This window comes from Phodopus roborovskii, unplaced genomic scaffold, assembly GCF_943737965.1.
Source record: "Phodopus roborovskii unplaced genomic scaffold, PHOROB, whole genome shotgun sequence".
In the NCBI taxonomy this organism is placed as follows: domain Eukaryota; kingdom Metazoa; phylum Chordata; class Mammalia; order Rodentia; family Cricetidae; genus Phodopus; species Phodopus roborovskii.
Window position 1 is genome coordinate 3,550,687 of NW_026125489.1, and position 17,260 is coordinate 3,567,946.

The window sequence follows — 17,260 nt, forward strand, 5'->3', positions numbered from 1 at the left end:
CAACAGGTTACTTTAGTCTCCAGCAGAGGTGCAGAAATGCCATCGGAGACTGCTGTACCGCTTCCCCACCCGCTTCCTCCCGATGGAGGGTGGGGCTGGGTAGTGGTTGGAGCATCCTTTATCTCCATCGGATTTTCATATGCCTTCCCCAAAGCTGTCACAGTATTCTTCAAAGATATTCAGGAAATATTCCACGCTAGCTACAGTGAAATCGCGTGGATATCGTCCATCATGCTGGCTGTGATGTATGCAGGAGGTAAGGTTCTCCGTGTAGACCAAATGCTGGAATGAGAACACAGTTATTCATTGCCGTAGACTTGACATTGACCATGCCCACACACTAAAACTCTTACTGTATTACTATATTGATCAGTTATAATCATCCAAAAGCATAGTGAGAACTGCATTTTTAGTGGTTTTTGATGATTTAACATCATTATCTGTTTGCTTCATTTTGAGTCTTAATAGGTTATTCGGTGGGACGGAGAATTAACCTGTATGAATGAGGTTTGCCATATTATCAAGATTCCAAGTGAATCATTTACTGTTCAGTTTGGAATGAACCCCATACTATGATATTGGGATTATTTTTCACCATTGCCATAGCTTGACTAAAGGCTTTCTTTCAATTGAAAAGGAAACATGTTTCTGTCAGTTTATAAGCCCAGAATATACTCCATTTTGCACTGCCCAGGAGGACTGTTTGCATATACTTTCTACACATATTCAAGTTTTATATGTGGTATAATACCTTAATGCTTTAGGACTCACAAAAATAATGACACCATTTTATTTAAATGGTTGCTTCCAATTGTCTTGTTAGTTGTCTACGTTAAAATGAGAGTGTAAGTCATGATGGAGAATGAATACATCAAAGCACCCCACATTAGAGTGTTAAACAATGAAAACCCCTTATGACTATGTGACCTATTGTCTTTAAAACATTCTCTGCAGTAGACGAGATTTTTATAGATTTTTTTTTTATAAATCATTACTTAAATGTATGGGTTTTAGAATTTTAATTTGTCAACTGGTAATGTAACTTCAAGGGACAGTTACAGACTCAGACTGTATTAATTCAAAGCTATATACATCATCTAATGTCATTTTTTTCATTAAGTAAAGATAATGGGATCCCTAGTGAGGGAGACAGAATACTAGCAATAATAACTAATATTTCTTAGAACTTGCTAGTGGCCAATGCCTCATGCCACACTTGATTTGTGTTGTATTTCCCAATCTTCTTGACAGCCTGAGAAATGATTGCTGTCTTTCTGTTCTTTCTTGGACTTGAGGACACAGACAATCCAGCCTTCCAAAGTCACAGGGCTCATTTCTGAATAGAAAAACCTAAGCCTTCAAGACATGTAGCCACTATGCTCTCAGCCTCTCATCTTTCTCTAAACCAGTTCTTTTGAAAACCCAATGCGTGCTCTTGCCGTATAACACTGAGGCACATTCCACCTGGCCCAGAGGTAGACCAGTTATTCTTTAAGGTGTTATCTCTCTAACATACTGCCAAAGCCAGCGTTTGATCCATAAATAATCCCATTTTATGTATGTGTGTGTCTGTGTGATAAATGTGTTAGTGTCAGTGTGGATTTTCCTTTTCTATACTTGAGTGATTCTGGATTAATTAGGCTAACATGCCTTAGTAATAATTATTAAGCTTTTATTTGATTATCAAAAGTATCCTTTAAATTCTATGGGAGCATGTAGTTGAAGAACTACGCTTTAAAAATACGCTTTCTAGGACTCACTTTTGGACACTTGCCTTAAGGATTATAGCTGTTACTTCTTACGTCATATACACATGGTTGATTCTGCACAGTGCTTCTCGTTCTTCTATAGCTCTGGTGTTCTTTGATAATGCTTTGCTGGGTCAACCCATTTGCCTTGACCTGAGAAGTCAAGGTTAAGACTAAAATACCTCTGAGGTCATTAGTGTCCAGGCATGGAATTTATGAGTTTTTCATATGGACATACTAGATGCTGTTTACCCATTCATTAGTCAAGAGATATTTAGTTTAGTTTAAAATTAATACACATGGTTTTCTATGAACACTCATGTGCACATTTCTGTGTGAACACATATTTCCATCTTTGTGTGGCATGAGATGCTTAAGCTTCTATGAAACTCTGACAGATACTTCCTAAGTTACTTGATGAGTTATCATTTCTTCTCACGTCCACTGAATACAACTTCATGTCTGTGACAGAACTTGTGTTTTTCATTATAGCCTTCTTAGTGGATATAAAATTTGTCACTATGTTCTGGTTTGTATTTTCTATTTAGGGGAGTTTTATTCAGATCAATTTTCTATGAAAATAATTCTTATATTTTATGTGTCCGTGTGTGTGTGTGTGTGTGTGTGTGTGTGTGTGTGTGTGTGTGTGTGTTGGACAAAGAACAACCTTCCCACAATGTGGGTACTGCAAATTGAATTCATGTTGCCAGACATGGCAACAAGTGCCTTCACTCACTGAACCATCTTAAGCCCTCCCTCAATTCTAATTTTTTAAAAAATAAAAATGGTCTAGAAAATTACCTTTGATTTGTATTGTATTAGCAATCTACTGCTGACTATTTGGCCTTCCCTTAAATGTGGTTTGTAAGCCCAGTCAGACTCCATTACAGAAAACTAATTTTCCTCCTCAAACACTTGTCACTTGGAGGTGGCTCCTTGTTTAGGGATGGGAGTTGTGTCCACTTCCCCCTCATACCCAACCTGTGCAAGTCCTATGCATGCTGCCATGGTATCTGGGAGTTCATACATGTGTCTGTCCTGTTTTGTCTGGAAGACACAGCTTTCATGGTGTCTTCCATCCTGTTCCCTGTCTTAAAATCTTCCTGCCTGCCTCCTGTTCTCCATAGTTCACTGAGATCTGAGGGTTGCAGGGATCAATGGATGTATCTCATTTAGGATTTAGTGTTGCAAACTCTCTGACTCTCTGCACACTGTCCAGTTTCTGAGTCTTTGTATTAGTTCCCATCTAATGTAAGAGGAAGGTTCTCTGATGATGGCTGAGAGGGACACTGACCTATGGGTAGAGCAGAACGTCACTAGGAATTTTCTGTTTTTGTTTGTTTGTTTTTTGTTTTTTAATTGCTGCATTCATTTAACAAAACAAAATGGTATTTGGTTTTCCCCAAAGCCCATGGCCTATCTGCCCTCAAGTTCTTGGCCTCCTGAGAAGTAATGAAAATGAACTTTTTTTTTTTTTTTTTTTTAGAGACAGTGATTTAGTGTGATAGATTTGGTAAGTTAAGGTATTAGTAATTTTACCTTTCAGTGGATTGTTTTCAAGTATGATTGACAAGTGTTCTGCAGTGACTATTAAATCTTCTGTCAAAAGTGCATTGTCCTAGGCCTTACCCTCAACCCACTTTTAGCGTGGTTTCTATTGGTAATTGTGTATTACATGGCAGTTCCTTCTTACAGAGGACAGAGTCAGTATTTGATTCAAAATATGTATTGTTTTGCCTACCATTGGCAAGAAGTCTACTTATTGAGGCTTTTCTTGGTTGATGATTGTAAATATGTTCAAAGACCATGAGGTGGAAAAGCATGTAGTTTAGTGTGGATATAACAAACTGACTGAGGTTATGTTCCACACAATGCTCACTGCATTTGCCTAGAAAATGCCTAGGATCTGACACTCATTAGGGCTTTGCATTCCACCTATTAATCACTGCAGTGGGGTCACCCAGAAATATGAAGTGTTGTTCTGAGGTCTGGCCTGTGATGTCAGGGCTAGAGCCTCTTGTCGTAATTAGTTGGCATCTGGGCTCTGGTAGCTAGGTATTATCTTCCCTTCTGATGTCTAAATTAAAAGTAAAACTAATAAAAGGTATGCAGAAAGGGTGGGAAAGATTGCAAATTACATTGATGTATTACTTTGTCTTTTGAATAATGGTACTACATTACAGCAATCCATCTGGCTGCCCATATGGTCTCTTGGAGTTCTAGCAAATTTCGGCAAATAGGTCAAGCAGAGTGGTCATCCCATTAATACAGCACTAAGTAGAGGCAGGAATTGTATTATAATCTTAACTTTCTGTGTTATTTAAATGAATGTGGGATTTATTGCCTGAACAGTGGTGACAGAGGATGGTGTTTTAGTGCAAAACTTGTGTGTTATGGTGTTGAAAGATAACACAAAAATCAATACATGCCGAACTTTCAAATATGATTACTTCGTGTGTGTGTGTGTGTGTGTGTGTGTGTGTGTGTGTGTGTGTGTGTGTGTTTCCCCTCTAACTCAATTTGGAGGGGGGGAAAGACAATCATTCTGGCAAACAGAATTGACTTTGTTCTGTTTTATGAGGGATGTAACTACCAAATGTGGTAAAGAAGGGACATTGTTTTATTATGGACCACTGGAAGGACCAAGCATCAGGCAATTGAACTTATTTCCTGGAGTTTAAGAAGCAGAAGGTTTTAGCATAGCAGATTGGTGTACAAAATATATGGTTTGTATCTGTTCTTTTTAAGATTTAAATAAAGCTATGTATTAATTTGTTTTGTGCTTTATAGTATTTGCATATTTAGGGGAGAACATTACTCTAATTCACATAGTAATGCTCTCATAATAGCAATAAAAGTGAAGGTCATTCCATACTTGTGTTTGAGATAGCTCGGGATTTCTTGTTATGTTAGCTCTCTGAATCCCAGAAAGTCTAGCAGATTTACCACGGCAATCCTGTACATATTACACATGTGCCACATTAGCTTTCTTTCTATCCATGAGTATTGCTGAAGATTTCCTAGGAAACATGGAATAGTGTGGCAGAAACTATTAGGCATGTTTTCCTGTATTTCCAGGTTCCCTCCTCTTAAGTTAAGACCGAGTTACTGATTTTCCAATGAAAAGTGACAGAAGGGTGTTTGTCACCCTTGGGTACCACATGGACAAGCTTCCTTTGTCCTGGCCACAAGGAAATCCATGGCCTAAACCCAGACTTTGAAACAGGAATTGCATAACACTATGATTTTGAGAAATGTTATGCAAAGATCCTAAACTGTACTGGCCATTCGAATCACAAAAGTTTGCCTGTTGGGCTCATAAGTATATACTTGGGCAAAGTATTTCCTCGTATCCACAGCAGACTATGAGATAGATTAGATTGTACCATAAGAATGGCTATCCACTGGGTACTTTGTTTGGTCTCTGTTAAGGGGAATGTGGGGGAGGGTGGAATCTAACATGGAAGTTGTAAAGCCTATTTTCCCAGTCAGCAGGAAGGAACAGGGAATTTCCAGGGAAGGAAGGTCTTTGTCCCTCCTAAAACAGGGATCAAGAGAGTTAAGAGTCAAAGACACATTGCAGGTATCCTAGGCATTTGTAAGTTTTCATGGAGATTGCTTCCATAGGAAGGGATTATATAATTAATAATCAGATTTCAATTAAATGTACATTTGTCATTAAAAAGTATTTATTGAGGACTTTGTACTTGCACATAACATGTTTTGATCAGATCCATTCCTTGTTCCCTCCTCTCTAGTTTCTCCCCATCTGTTCCGCCATTGTTTGCTTCCAAGTTCGTATGATCTTTTTATTTCTGTGAAAACATGTCGAGTGGCGCCTATATGCATGCAGGTATAGAGCAAAGATTTACATTAATTTATAAACTACTTGGCCGATGCTTAGGCTTCTTATAGGCTATCTGTCTCTTAGTTATTAACCCACTGCTATTAATCTATGTATTGCCTCCAGGCTGTGGCTTACCCATAACCCAGCGTGGTACTCCTTTGGCAGCATGGTTTCTCCTCACGGCCCCTCTCTGTCTTCCTCTCCCCACCCTTCTTCTCATCTCCTAGTCCCGCCTATCTTCCTTCCTCTACTGGCCAATCAGTGTTTTATTCATCAACCAATAAGAGAAACATACATACAGAAGAGCATCCCCCCCCCATCATACAGTCTTTCTTCCCTCTCTTCCATGATGATCCCTAAGCCTTGTGAGGAAGAGTTGTGATAACAGGTGTTCCACTTAGAGCTGAGGACACTGTAGCCAATTGTAATCTTCACATTGACCTTTTGCAGGCCTCTACCTCAATTGCTGCCTACTCCCAAACACAGCTTTTCTGAAGATGGATAGGAGATGCACTGATGGGCTTGTGGCACACTGACAGCACCAGGCATGAGTTCTGTCTCATGGACTGGGCTTTCAATATAATCAGAACATGGTTGCTTACTCATACAACATTCCCGATATTGTGACACCAGTGGGCGTATCTTGCCAGGACAGTCTATACTATAGCTCAGTGGATTTGCAGCTTCGTAGGATTGCTGAATGCTTGTCTCCACTAGTAGAATAAACAGAACCTTGTGGTACTATGAGAGCTGGCCAGTAAGGATGAAAATTTCAAGATGGTACCAGCTTTCTTTGTTCCATGTCCTAGGGTTCAAGTGTGTGGTATTATTTTCAGCAATATGGTCTTCTCGCCAAGATGGGTGGCAATAGCCAGCAGTGTTTGGGGCTTAATGGGACCCCTTACAAATTGAAAAGAGGTAGTAACCTATACCTGGAACTGGGCATTTTTTATTTGGTAAATTGTGATTTCTGTGAGAGGTATTGTCCCCCTCCCCTATTACAGGTAGCATCATTTAATGTCTTTTTACATGTGTGCATGTATACAACTTATGAACCTTCTACAGTAGCGGTTCCTATATTGTGTTTGCAGAGGCCTTTAGAGTTATCAGCTAACCCTTCCATACTCCATCCTGTATACCTCCCTCCCACTCCCTACCCTGATTAATCCTTGCTATTCCATTACTCCCCCTCTCCTCCTCCATACCATTTGCATGCTGTTCCCTTCCTTTGAGACCTCACATGGCCCTTTGGTAGTTTTCTGTTTCTGTGTGTGGTCCAATACAATCACGCATGTCCAGACTTTGAAGGCTAGCTGCCACAGGCGAGAGAGAACATTTGGTGCCTGTCTTCCGTGGTCTGGGCCACCTCACTAAGAATGACTGTTTATAGCTCTGTCTATGTAGTCTACAAATTTCCTTTTCATTTTTCAGTAGCCAAATAATATCCCACTGTGTGGCTGTACCACACTTTGATTATCTGTTCATCCACTGATGGACATCTAGGCGGTTTCAGTTTGCCAGCTATCATGCATGGAGCAGGCTAAACACAGATGTGCCAGTGTCTCTGTTGTAGGAGTCCTTTTGCAACAGTTGTCTCTTAGGGAGGATCCTTTTCGATCTTTTTGAGGAGCCTCCACACTGATTGCCATAATGAGTGCATTAGTTTACATTGCCACCAAAAGTGAATAAGTGTTCTCCTCTGTCCATATCCATGCCTACCTTTGCGGTCCCTGCTTTTGAATATAGATGCAGCCATTCTAACTGAGTACGACCACACCTTGAATAAATAGCCCTTGTCACATTTTACAGCCATAGGTGGTAGAGTGAAACCCGTTCCTCCTTCCTCTCTGCACACAGCTCAAGTCTAAAATCACAGCGAAGCCCCACAGAAGACCCAATCCCTGGATCTATTAGAGGAGGAAACAGAGAATGTACTTCAACCAATAGGCACAAGAAATAATATTCTCAACAGCTATTGAATCCAGCAGCTGACACACAGGACCTCGTGAAACTGAGGGCATCAGATTAATGGGGGTCAAAAATCGGCAAGCTCAAGGGGGCTTTGCATTTAAACCTAAAAATAAGCATGTTCCGGTGAGGCAGTGGTGGCTCACGCCTTTGATCCCAGCACTGGGGAGGCAGAGGCAGGCGAATCTCTGTGAGTTTGAGGCCAGCCTGGTCTACAGAGAGTTCCAGGACACGCTCCAAAGCTACCCAGGAAAACCCTGTCTTTAAAAAAATATGAGAGAGAGAGAGAGCGAGAGAGAGAGAGGAGAGAGAAAGAGAGAGAGAGGAGAGAGAGAAGAGAGAGAGAGCGAGAGAGAGAGGAGAGAGGAGAGAGAAAGAGAGAGAGAGAAGTATGTTCCTAATGGAAGAGAACTACTGTCTGCTGGGGAAAGAGGGATCTAGAGAGAGCTTTCTTCCTCACTGCTTATTTATTTTTTCCAGGACATTACTTCCTAAGAATAATGACATGTGTTTATTCTGACTCGTCAGTCACTCATGACAAACTCTGCACACACTCTGTGAGATAGATCTTAAGTCAAAACGCACATGTACAATATTTATAAGTTCTTCTGTCTGATGACATTTTGTATTTCATCACCAGCCAGAAGTGGTGTATCTTATGTCATTTGATGCATAGGATGGAATTTATGCACCAAGACCTGGATTTGTCAGCGTTTTACTAGTGCACAAGAGACAGAACAGTATGAGAATTGAAATAGTGTGTGTGTGTGTGTGTGTGTGTGTGTGTGTGTGTGTGTGAGAAATCTATTTCCTTGCTCATGGTAATTGTCCATAATAAATAGCAAATTTTTGAAGCTTGGTAATTTAATGATGTTCTTCCCTCCTCCTCTCTCCCTCCCTCCCCTCTCCTTCCCTCCCTCTCATTCTCTCTCCCTCCCACTCTCCCTCCTTTTTTCCCTCCCTCCCTCTCCCTTCTTCCCTTCCTTCCTCCCTCCCTTCTTCCCTCCTTCTCTCCCTCCCCCCTCTCTCCCTTCCTCCCCCTCCCTCCCTCTTTCCTTTTCCCTCCCTCTCTCTTTCTCCCTCCCTCTCCCTCTCCTCTGTTGCCCCCCCCCACAGCCCTTATGCCTGTTCCGTAGCATGTGTGTAAGGGTTGCAGGGCAGTGTCAGAAGTCTCCCATCTCCTTTGAGATGGGTCTTCCTCGTTCACCATTGCATTGTGAGGATCTGGTGATCTCCTCCCAACTCTCTTCAGGGGCTCTGAGATCAAGGAAGCCTGTGGATTATCACACTGGTCTCTACATGGGTTCTGAAGGTCTGAATCCAGGTAGTCAAGCTTGTGTGCGCAGTGCTTCACCCACTGAGCTATCTCTCCAGACCCTCTTCTGTTGTTCTTGATATTATCCGCTTAATGGCGAAACCACGGATAATGAAGCTGGGAAAGCGAGGGTAAAGCGAGGACCCACAAGTCAGCAATCAGTGCTGAAGCAAATATAGAGCCTGTGCCTGTGCTCTCACTTGCTGTGGCTTTCCCTCTGAGGTTCCTTCCTCTTGGCTAATGGAGGAGGCTGTACCTTCTTTGGCCCATTTTTGAAAACCCGTAATATTCTGCTTCTCGTTTCCTCTCACCCTTATTACGTAGGCACGTGACTCAGGCCCCATCCATCCAGCAGAGCAAGGGGCCTTTCTATCCACAGACTTCTGATTGGAAGAAGCAGATCTATTGGGCTATGGAGGGTTCATTACCCATTTGGCACAAAAGATGAAGACTTGAGTCAGGGGGAGTTGAGGTACAGGCTGAGTGTGTGACCCTTAGACTAGAGCAAGATAGTAGGTTATGGTTTGGTTTGCATCTGAGCTTGAGGTTTTTTTGTTTTTTTTTTTCCTCTCACTATTACCTTACTAAAACTTTTCAATGAACCAAGTCTTACACTGAGTTGTTATTGTTGTTGCTTTGGGGCATGTGTGTGTATGTATTTGTGTATGTGTGTGTGTGTGTGGTGTGTGTGTGTGTGTGTGTGTGTTTAGCCCTGTCCAGCTTTCACTCTGAAGCACAGGCTGTCTTCAAACCTGAAATTTTACTATCTGAGTCTCTCAAATTTTGACTAAGTCTCTTTAACAGGTCTTGAAAAATGGAAATTAGATTTCATCTTTTCACATGCTTTTAGTAACTTTAAGTTTGATGAATCATGTCATAGAATTCAAAGTAATATACTTTTTCTTTTTTTTGAAATGTAATAGCAGAGTAATGTTACTGCCTCAGAGAGTTATGTGATTAATCTAGATGGCCATCCTTGAGCAAGAATTTGCTCAACTGTTCAGATTTGCATATAGCAAGCACATTTTGCATCGTTTTAGCCCTAAGCCTGTAGAAGCCAAGGTCCCTGCACATACATTGTGTACCTGTCCGTTAGTTGTCACCAGAGACAATGATGTCTAGGGAATTCAGTGTTGCAAATGGGGAGAAATTCTTAAATAATTAACTAACTCCTTAATAATTTTTTTTCTACTAATATGCATTCTCTATCTGTTGTGTGTCAACACTGTAGCCCTGTCAAAGCCACAGCAAGCCATCAGAGGCTCTGCTTTCAAGATGTCTTCCTTATTTAATTGTGGTTGTGATGTGAATTAGTAAAGAAACACAGTCAGCATCACAAAATTGTATGATGCAAACATCAGTGAATGACCAGGTGAAAACTCTGAGCTGAAAGATGAGCATTCAGCATTGTCACGACACAGGGAAGTGTTTGAGTTAGAGCATGAAAGTGCACAGCAGAGAACCATCCAGTATCCCAAAAGAGATTACTATTGTTGCTCGTTGGAGGAACAGGAGAATGGCCTTACACTGGGCCGCATGCTCTATGCCCATATAGATATGGGAAACGAGACTCTGAATATAGGAATCAAGGGGTTACGTTAATATTCCAGCACAGCCAGTATTAAGCCAGAGGAACTTAACCCTTCACAGCTCTCTCGGCAGGATGTCTAAATTCAAGGTGCCAAGCCGGCTGGTTCCCAGGAAGGTCTCCCCTCAGCTTGTCGGTAACTGCCTTCTCGCTGTTTCTTTGGGCAGGCTATCTCTGCACCACCCCAGTGTCTCTCTTTCTGGGTGGACACTTGTCATAGGGAGTTGGGAGGGTCCGCCTTAATATTATTACAGCCTTATTAACTTTAATTCACTTCCTTACAAGTCATATCCCTGCAGAATGCCTTGTTACTGGTGGAGGCTTCCAGGAATCATAGGAACACAGTTAAGCGCAGAACAATCACAGCAATGAGTTAGCTCTTCTTCTGGGTGTTTTTCATCATACTGCATTCACTCTTCTTTTGAGTGTGTTTTCAAAATACTACATTCAAAAGGGAGTAGCCTCACAGTGCAGAATGTGTTAAAATACAGGAGGCTGTCCTTGTAGCCTTGATCACAGCAAATACAAAATTAGCAAATAATCAACTCTACCCTGAGGACAGTGGGCATCTGTGTATGATGTCTCTGTCCATGGGAAGCACCTGTCCATGTCTTTTGTCTTTCTGTTCTTAAACCTGTTACTGTACTCTTGAGCTCTTAGCATAAACCTTACCACAGACAGCATTGTGAAGCATCTCCGGATGAGGCTTCTCTAATAAGGATTCTACTCTGGCATATCACAGACTTCTCATGCTTACACACAGTAGCCAGCACATGACCATCAAGCCTGGAGACAATTTAAGCGTCGAAATCAGAAAGCACAAACATGTGGGGACTTTGGTGTCACTGAGAGCATGAAAAGGAGCTTGGTTCACAAACAAGAAAGCTGGCCAGTGCCCTCTTTGAAAACTCCTACCGAGTATGTAGATGTCAGCCCATTTGGATCTTCAACCCATGGCACACACCCACCAAGGCCTTTGAGAGCTCTGTGAGCCCTGACGTTTTCATTACAAGTACATATTGGTGAGGAAGGGATCGGCCATACCTGTCTAGATTGTCTGATATAACTGTACCAGACTTCCCTGTGCTCCATGTATCATTAACTACTCATCTTTACTCTGGGAGTTCTGCCTATTGTCTTGTAACAGGGAGAGAAGCGACCACAGAGCTAATTTATATAGAATTTATGCACCCTGACCTCATTGATCAGCTTCATTTTTCTGACAGTTACCAAATGAACACAACTCTCACACAGTACTAAAGCAGTAATTATTACAGCTGGATCTGTTTTTTTTTACTAGTCACACGAACAGCACTAAGTCTGTAAAAGCTCCGAAAGGCTGATGGGGTGTGGGAAGCTGTCTTTGTGGGGCAACAGTCAGCCAGCTGACTTGCCCTGTTAGTGCCTAAGGGCGGGGGGAGTGTGCACTGAGAAAGGGTAGATAAAGGTGTTAAGAGAAATGCAGAGATGCACAAGGTAGCTTCAGGAGGACAAATCCAGTCAATACTGAAAGCCTCTTCAACATTCTTAAGTACCCAACCAAAAGGGGGGCATGCAGAATACTTCTATTATCATGTGTAAGGAGCAAGCAGACTTGCTTCTGTTAATCCTCCAGGCATTTGGTAGCCACACCTGTTACCCATCTAGCCTTCAAGGTCAAGAGTAAACATACCTAAACCCAAGTCTGTTGTTATTTTGATTAGAAATCTACTACCAAGGCCAAAACATGCTTTAGTAGCCAAAAGTTAGACCTTTAGGTCTAACTTACTAAGGAAAGTTTTGAACTCTCTGACCTTGAGACAAGGTGAAGTGGACCCATCCTTATGGGCCCTGACAATGGGAAGATTGACAGTTTTGAAAACATTAACCAATGAGCAAATAAATGATGGTTCACAGTGTTGGATATTTCTGACTAGGACAAGATGTGGATTCTCCGGGAGTTAGCATGCTTTGGTGGTCTACAGAATCCTACTCTTGGGCTTCACTTCTTACTTAAGTCAATGGCTTCCAACACATAGGAGCAGTCTGTGTATTTTCTCGGCAAACCAGGCAATAAGTGAGCATTCCTGGAAGGTTGAAAGCAAGTAAGACTGTTCAGAAAAGCCCTCCCCACTACAAACTGATCTCTTCTGTTTATAACAAATGTAAAAGGCATCATGTTCAAGGGATGAAAGGGGACCCCATTTCTCATCACCTTAAATATTTTCACATTTCTAAGTACTAAATTAGGTAGTTCCACGTTTAGTCTAGGTTTTGTGTTCCACTTTTTAGAAACCCTTCCATACATTTTTTTCCTAATAGCAATATCTGAGAAGACATATCATGTGTGAAAATGCATAACACACCAAGTCCAAACTAATTAGACATGTCATTGTGCCTGTGACCTTGGCTGCTAATGGCTGTGTTGCTTTTGCACAGATTGTAAAACAATGTGTGCCCATATGGAACCTTTCCTGTCACATAGTCCAGCCAGAGAAAATTCAAATGAGAGGTGCTGGGATGAGGCTAAACACATTTCTAGGTTGGTGTTTGCCTTTGAAGAAGCCTTTGCCTCTCCGAGCAAGACAGGCGAATCATATTCTGCCTTCACTGAGCAGAAATTTCAAGTCTACGAAGTTATAATAAAACAATATGAAATTCTGAAGGGTATGGTTTATGTGAATAGATGTATTAACCAAATTCTACTATATTGGAATTTTAGCAAGAAAGAAAATGGAGAAGTCAGTGCCCAGAGAAGCCTGAAAAGGCCAATTTTATAGCAGGTGGTGTTGCTAGCCTATGGAAACTATCATGCCAATAAAGAATGAATTAAAGCAATTCTGTAAATCAATTTAATACAATTTTAATAAGTTCATGAATGATAAATCTAGACAAATGGAAGCAATGATATTTACTATATTATATATCAATCCACTGAAGTGAGGGTTCAAATGAGTTCACCAGACCCAAGATAGATGATAAATAGGTATTTATTAGGGAAACACTTACACAGATAGAGTAAATAACTTCTGCAGTCTTCCTGTTCCAGAGATGCAGTCTCTGCCCTTTGAATGCTCTCTACAACCCAAGAGAGTGCAAGCCAACCCCTCCTCTACCTTATAATGGGTCATATCTGCACCTGAAACCACACCCAAAGGGTGTGGCCGCCAGTACAAGTTCACTGGCAAGGCAAGATGCCCCTACAATCCACCAATCTAGACTTCACTGATTATATTAACCCATCTGACTATAATGTTAATGCTTCTGCTAACTTTTCTGTTTAGTGGTACATGATCTGTACATCATGTACTTTTCCCCTTTTATTAACCTTCTCACCATGGTATCCTGTGTGTCCTATGCTAGAGCTGAATATATTTGATATTTGCCATCATTGGACATGACTGACCAAGGAACACATATTCTAGGAAAGACAGTTATTTGGGCTAAATTTGACATTTTCTTATGTCATTGTTACTTATAATTACACTAAATTTCTTCATAGAAACATTCATGAGTTTGGGCTACAATTCCTTTGAAATAGAGTTAGTCTTTGGAAGGCTCAATTAGTCCCTATGCCAATAGAAATAATCTTTTGTTTTGCAAAGGATTCGTTATGGTAATATGAACTTCTTCTGTTACAGAGATGAAAATACAGAACAAAAGTATAAACTGTTAAAGTAACAGAGAGACAGAATGGCCTGTTTGCAGTGTCTCTTAAGCATATTGCCTATGCCCTCCGTGATAGAATAATTTTTTTTTACTGTATGTGATCGTTTGAGTGAGAATACTCCTTCATAAGCTCACATATTTACACGTTTGGTCACTAGCGAGTAGAACTGTTTGGATGACTTAGAAGGATTAGGAGTTGTGGCCTTTGTCGGAGGACTTGTGTCTTTGGGGGTAAGCTTTGAGGTTTCAGTAGCTCATGCCAGGCCCTGTCTTTTTCAGCCTGCGAGTCAGGCTGTCGTTCTTTGCTACCATACCAGAAACATAATGATAATGGACTCTGGAATGATTAGAAAGCTGCCAATGAAATGTTTTCCTTTAAAAGAATTGCTTTGGTCATGGTGTCCCCTCACACCAATAGAATAGGGACTAGCATATAAAAAAGATGATAAATTCCAATCCAGGTCTTGTAATATTTAAGGTGTAATATAAAAAAATAACTTCTATCGCTTTCAGTATTGTATAATCCCACCTCTCCCTTCAGTCCTATGCCCTGGAAGTTTTGGAACTCAACATGTCTACAAATACCCTTATTCCTATGGTCATATCCTTAGATTCGTCAGTCATTACCAACAGGTTTAAACATCTTAATATCAATTTTGTTATATCTTATTTTTACCCACTGGGCCCTTTTGTGACTTTTAACATCACAAGTGTCACACTATTTTAACACTATCATGCTACTAATTTCCTGATACTGCCGTATTCATTGACACGCTCCACGCATTTTCACCCTGCTGGTCTAGATAGTTATCTCTTACATACCTAATGAGAATTTTCTTGGATCTATACTGAGACGAAAACTTTGGTTATATTTAGCTCTGTACCTAGTTGATCCTTGTATATCTGTAATTAAAAGTGACAAAACCAGAGATAGTTGGATTCCCTGGCCTCTTTTAGTTTTTCAGTCATCTCAAGTTTCTCCCATAATCTGAGATTATATTTCTTTTGTTTTCTAGTGAAAGACTGTATTTATGTAGTTTTCCTTTGCTTGGTTTTTAATGCTAGACACCAGCTCAGGATTTAATTCTAGTTTTTCCTAACTTCCTGGCTATGTCTTCATTGGGAAGGTGAGCTTTTAAAAATCTTTTCTATATATACTTGTAGGCGACATAATGCTTTTTCTGTTCATTTTGAAAAATATTAGTTTATTTTAAATTTCTGACTTGGGGCAATTATTTTTCCCCTATTTTCTTGGAATTATTTCTCTATACTTTCTTGCATTTCACCAAACTTTTTTCATTGGTTTTGAATTCTCTGTCAAGTAGTTCACCTATTATCAGCTACTGGAATAATTTACTGTCTTATTTGGTGGTTGTTTCCTTGGTTTATATATTTCTTTTTGCTTTACATTGATATCTGGATATTAAAAGTAAGGACTTAACAAAATGTTTTTGCAGACTAGTTTATTCTTGTAAGGCATCTCATTAGTCATCCAGTACAGAGAATCTGGGCAGGCCTTCATGCCCTCTTTAGCCAGTCTATCTAGCACCAGAGTTACCATGCAGACATCTGGCACTTGAGTCTGCAGAGTTGGTTCTACAGTCTATGTCTGCTGTGGTGGACCTGCTGGCTGGGTCTTTAGAGGTAGGCTGGGTCCATGACAGAGTGCCTGCCACCTGTACCCAAGTAAGGTCATTGTGAAGTCTAGGGTTATAAGAACTTACCCAGTGCTAGTTCTGCCCTGGTCTTGGTCTTTGAAGATGGTTCTCGATCCTGGATAGGTCTGCATCCTGTATCTACTAGAGTGGTGTGAGCCATGGGCTTGCATCTTCAGTAAGGGTGACCGCCTCGTGCTGGGACTAACATAGGGCTCAGGGCTGGTAACCTTGTACTTTCTCCTGAAATATATAACTTACAGATTGATAGTTGTTTTGATAGTTATGTCTAACTTCACCTCCAAGTTTAGATCCAATCTTACCAAGCTTCCTTCTAAAACTTTCAAATTCCTAATAAATGTTTTTGATTTGGCGTGTTTTAATGTCTGCCCTCCAGGTCAGGGGAAGAGACTGCAATGCCCATGCTATGCTTGTTTCCTTAGCCCATTAGCAAATTTGTTGTTCTCCCTACTCACTACACACAGTAATTACTTTCTCTACCCCTATTGCTATTACTTCATCCATAGCTCTTGTTAGTTGTAGTCCAAGTTAATTTGAAGTCTATGAATGCATAATCTCCGTTCTCAAACAACTGTCAGCAAAATTAGGGACCCAGGTTCAGTTCAGGTTTCTCATCTCACTATGAAGACCTACCTCCCCGTTTTCTCTTTTCCCTTGACTCCTATCATACCCCCTCCCCACCATCTGACCATTTTAATTACAGTCTCCACCTGCTATTCCTAGAACATGTCAGCTGCCTTTTTTCTTTGTCTATAATGGTTTTCTCTAAGATTAAGAAATAGGCTCATCTTCTGGCCCAATTTTTTCAGATCTTTATATGAAAGTCATCTTTGTCTAAGGATATTCAAGAATTAGCCTAAAAACATCTCAACATTATATCCCCCAAATTTTATTCATTTTTTTGTATTACATATTTCTACCCACAGCATGTCAACATCTAATTTGCTGTTTGTGAGAGTCACGCTGTCTCATAGAGCTTTCAGAAGTGATAAAAAATACTCCTTAAGTCTGATTACTCAATAAATGCTATACACTAGCCACATGTGGCTATTGAACACTTGAAGCTGGTTTACAAAAGTAATTGCACTTTTATTGTATTTAATTTTAAGCAACTTAAATTTTAAAAGCCTTGGTTGGTTATAGGTTATTATGTTGGACCCTACACATCTGGAGCACAAACTCCTTCCCTACACAATAGAATATATCCCTCATGAACATGCCTGTTTTGTTTTGTTTACTGCTGTATCCCTACAGGGTGATACATACTGAAGCAAAGTAGATAATTACAAACTTTTGAATGAATAGATAAATGGATGTCCTTGTGAAAACACAACAATAACCACAGAAGACACTGAAAGACTGACTTCTAGTCTTATTCCTTCATTCAGTCAGCAGTGGTATGATTGTGCAAGAGTCTTGCCATTTAGAGTCTTCAAATCTAATGAGAGTGTATGAGGTTCTCCTGTGTTC

At 40.6% G+C, this 17,260-nt stretch overlaps 1 protein-coding gene across 1 annotated transcript in view; it reads left to right on the forward strand.

Annotated features, from left to right (window-relative positions):
- Positions 1–17,260, forward strand: part of Slc16a7 (solute carrier family 16 member 7) — a 53,608-nt gene that overhangs the window by 7,319 nt on the left and 29,029 nt on the right. The window contains exon 2 of the mRNA XM_051176154.1: positions 7–256. Coding sequence (XP_051032111.1) covers positions 37–256 — 220 coding nt within the window. The 5' untranslated portion in view covers positions 7–36. The remainder of the gene's footprint in view (positions 1–6; positions 257–17,260) is intronic.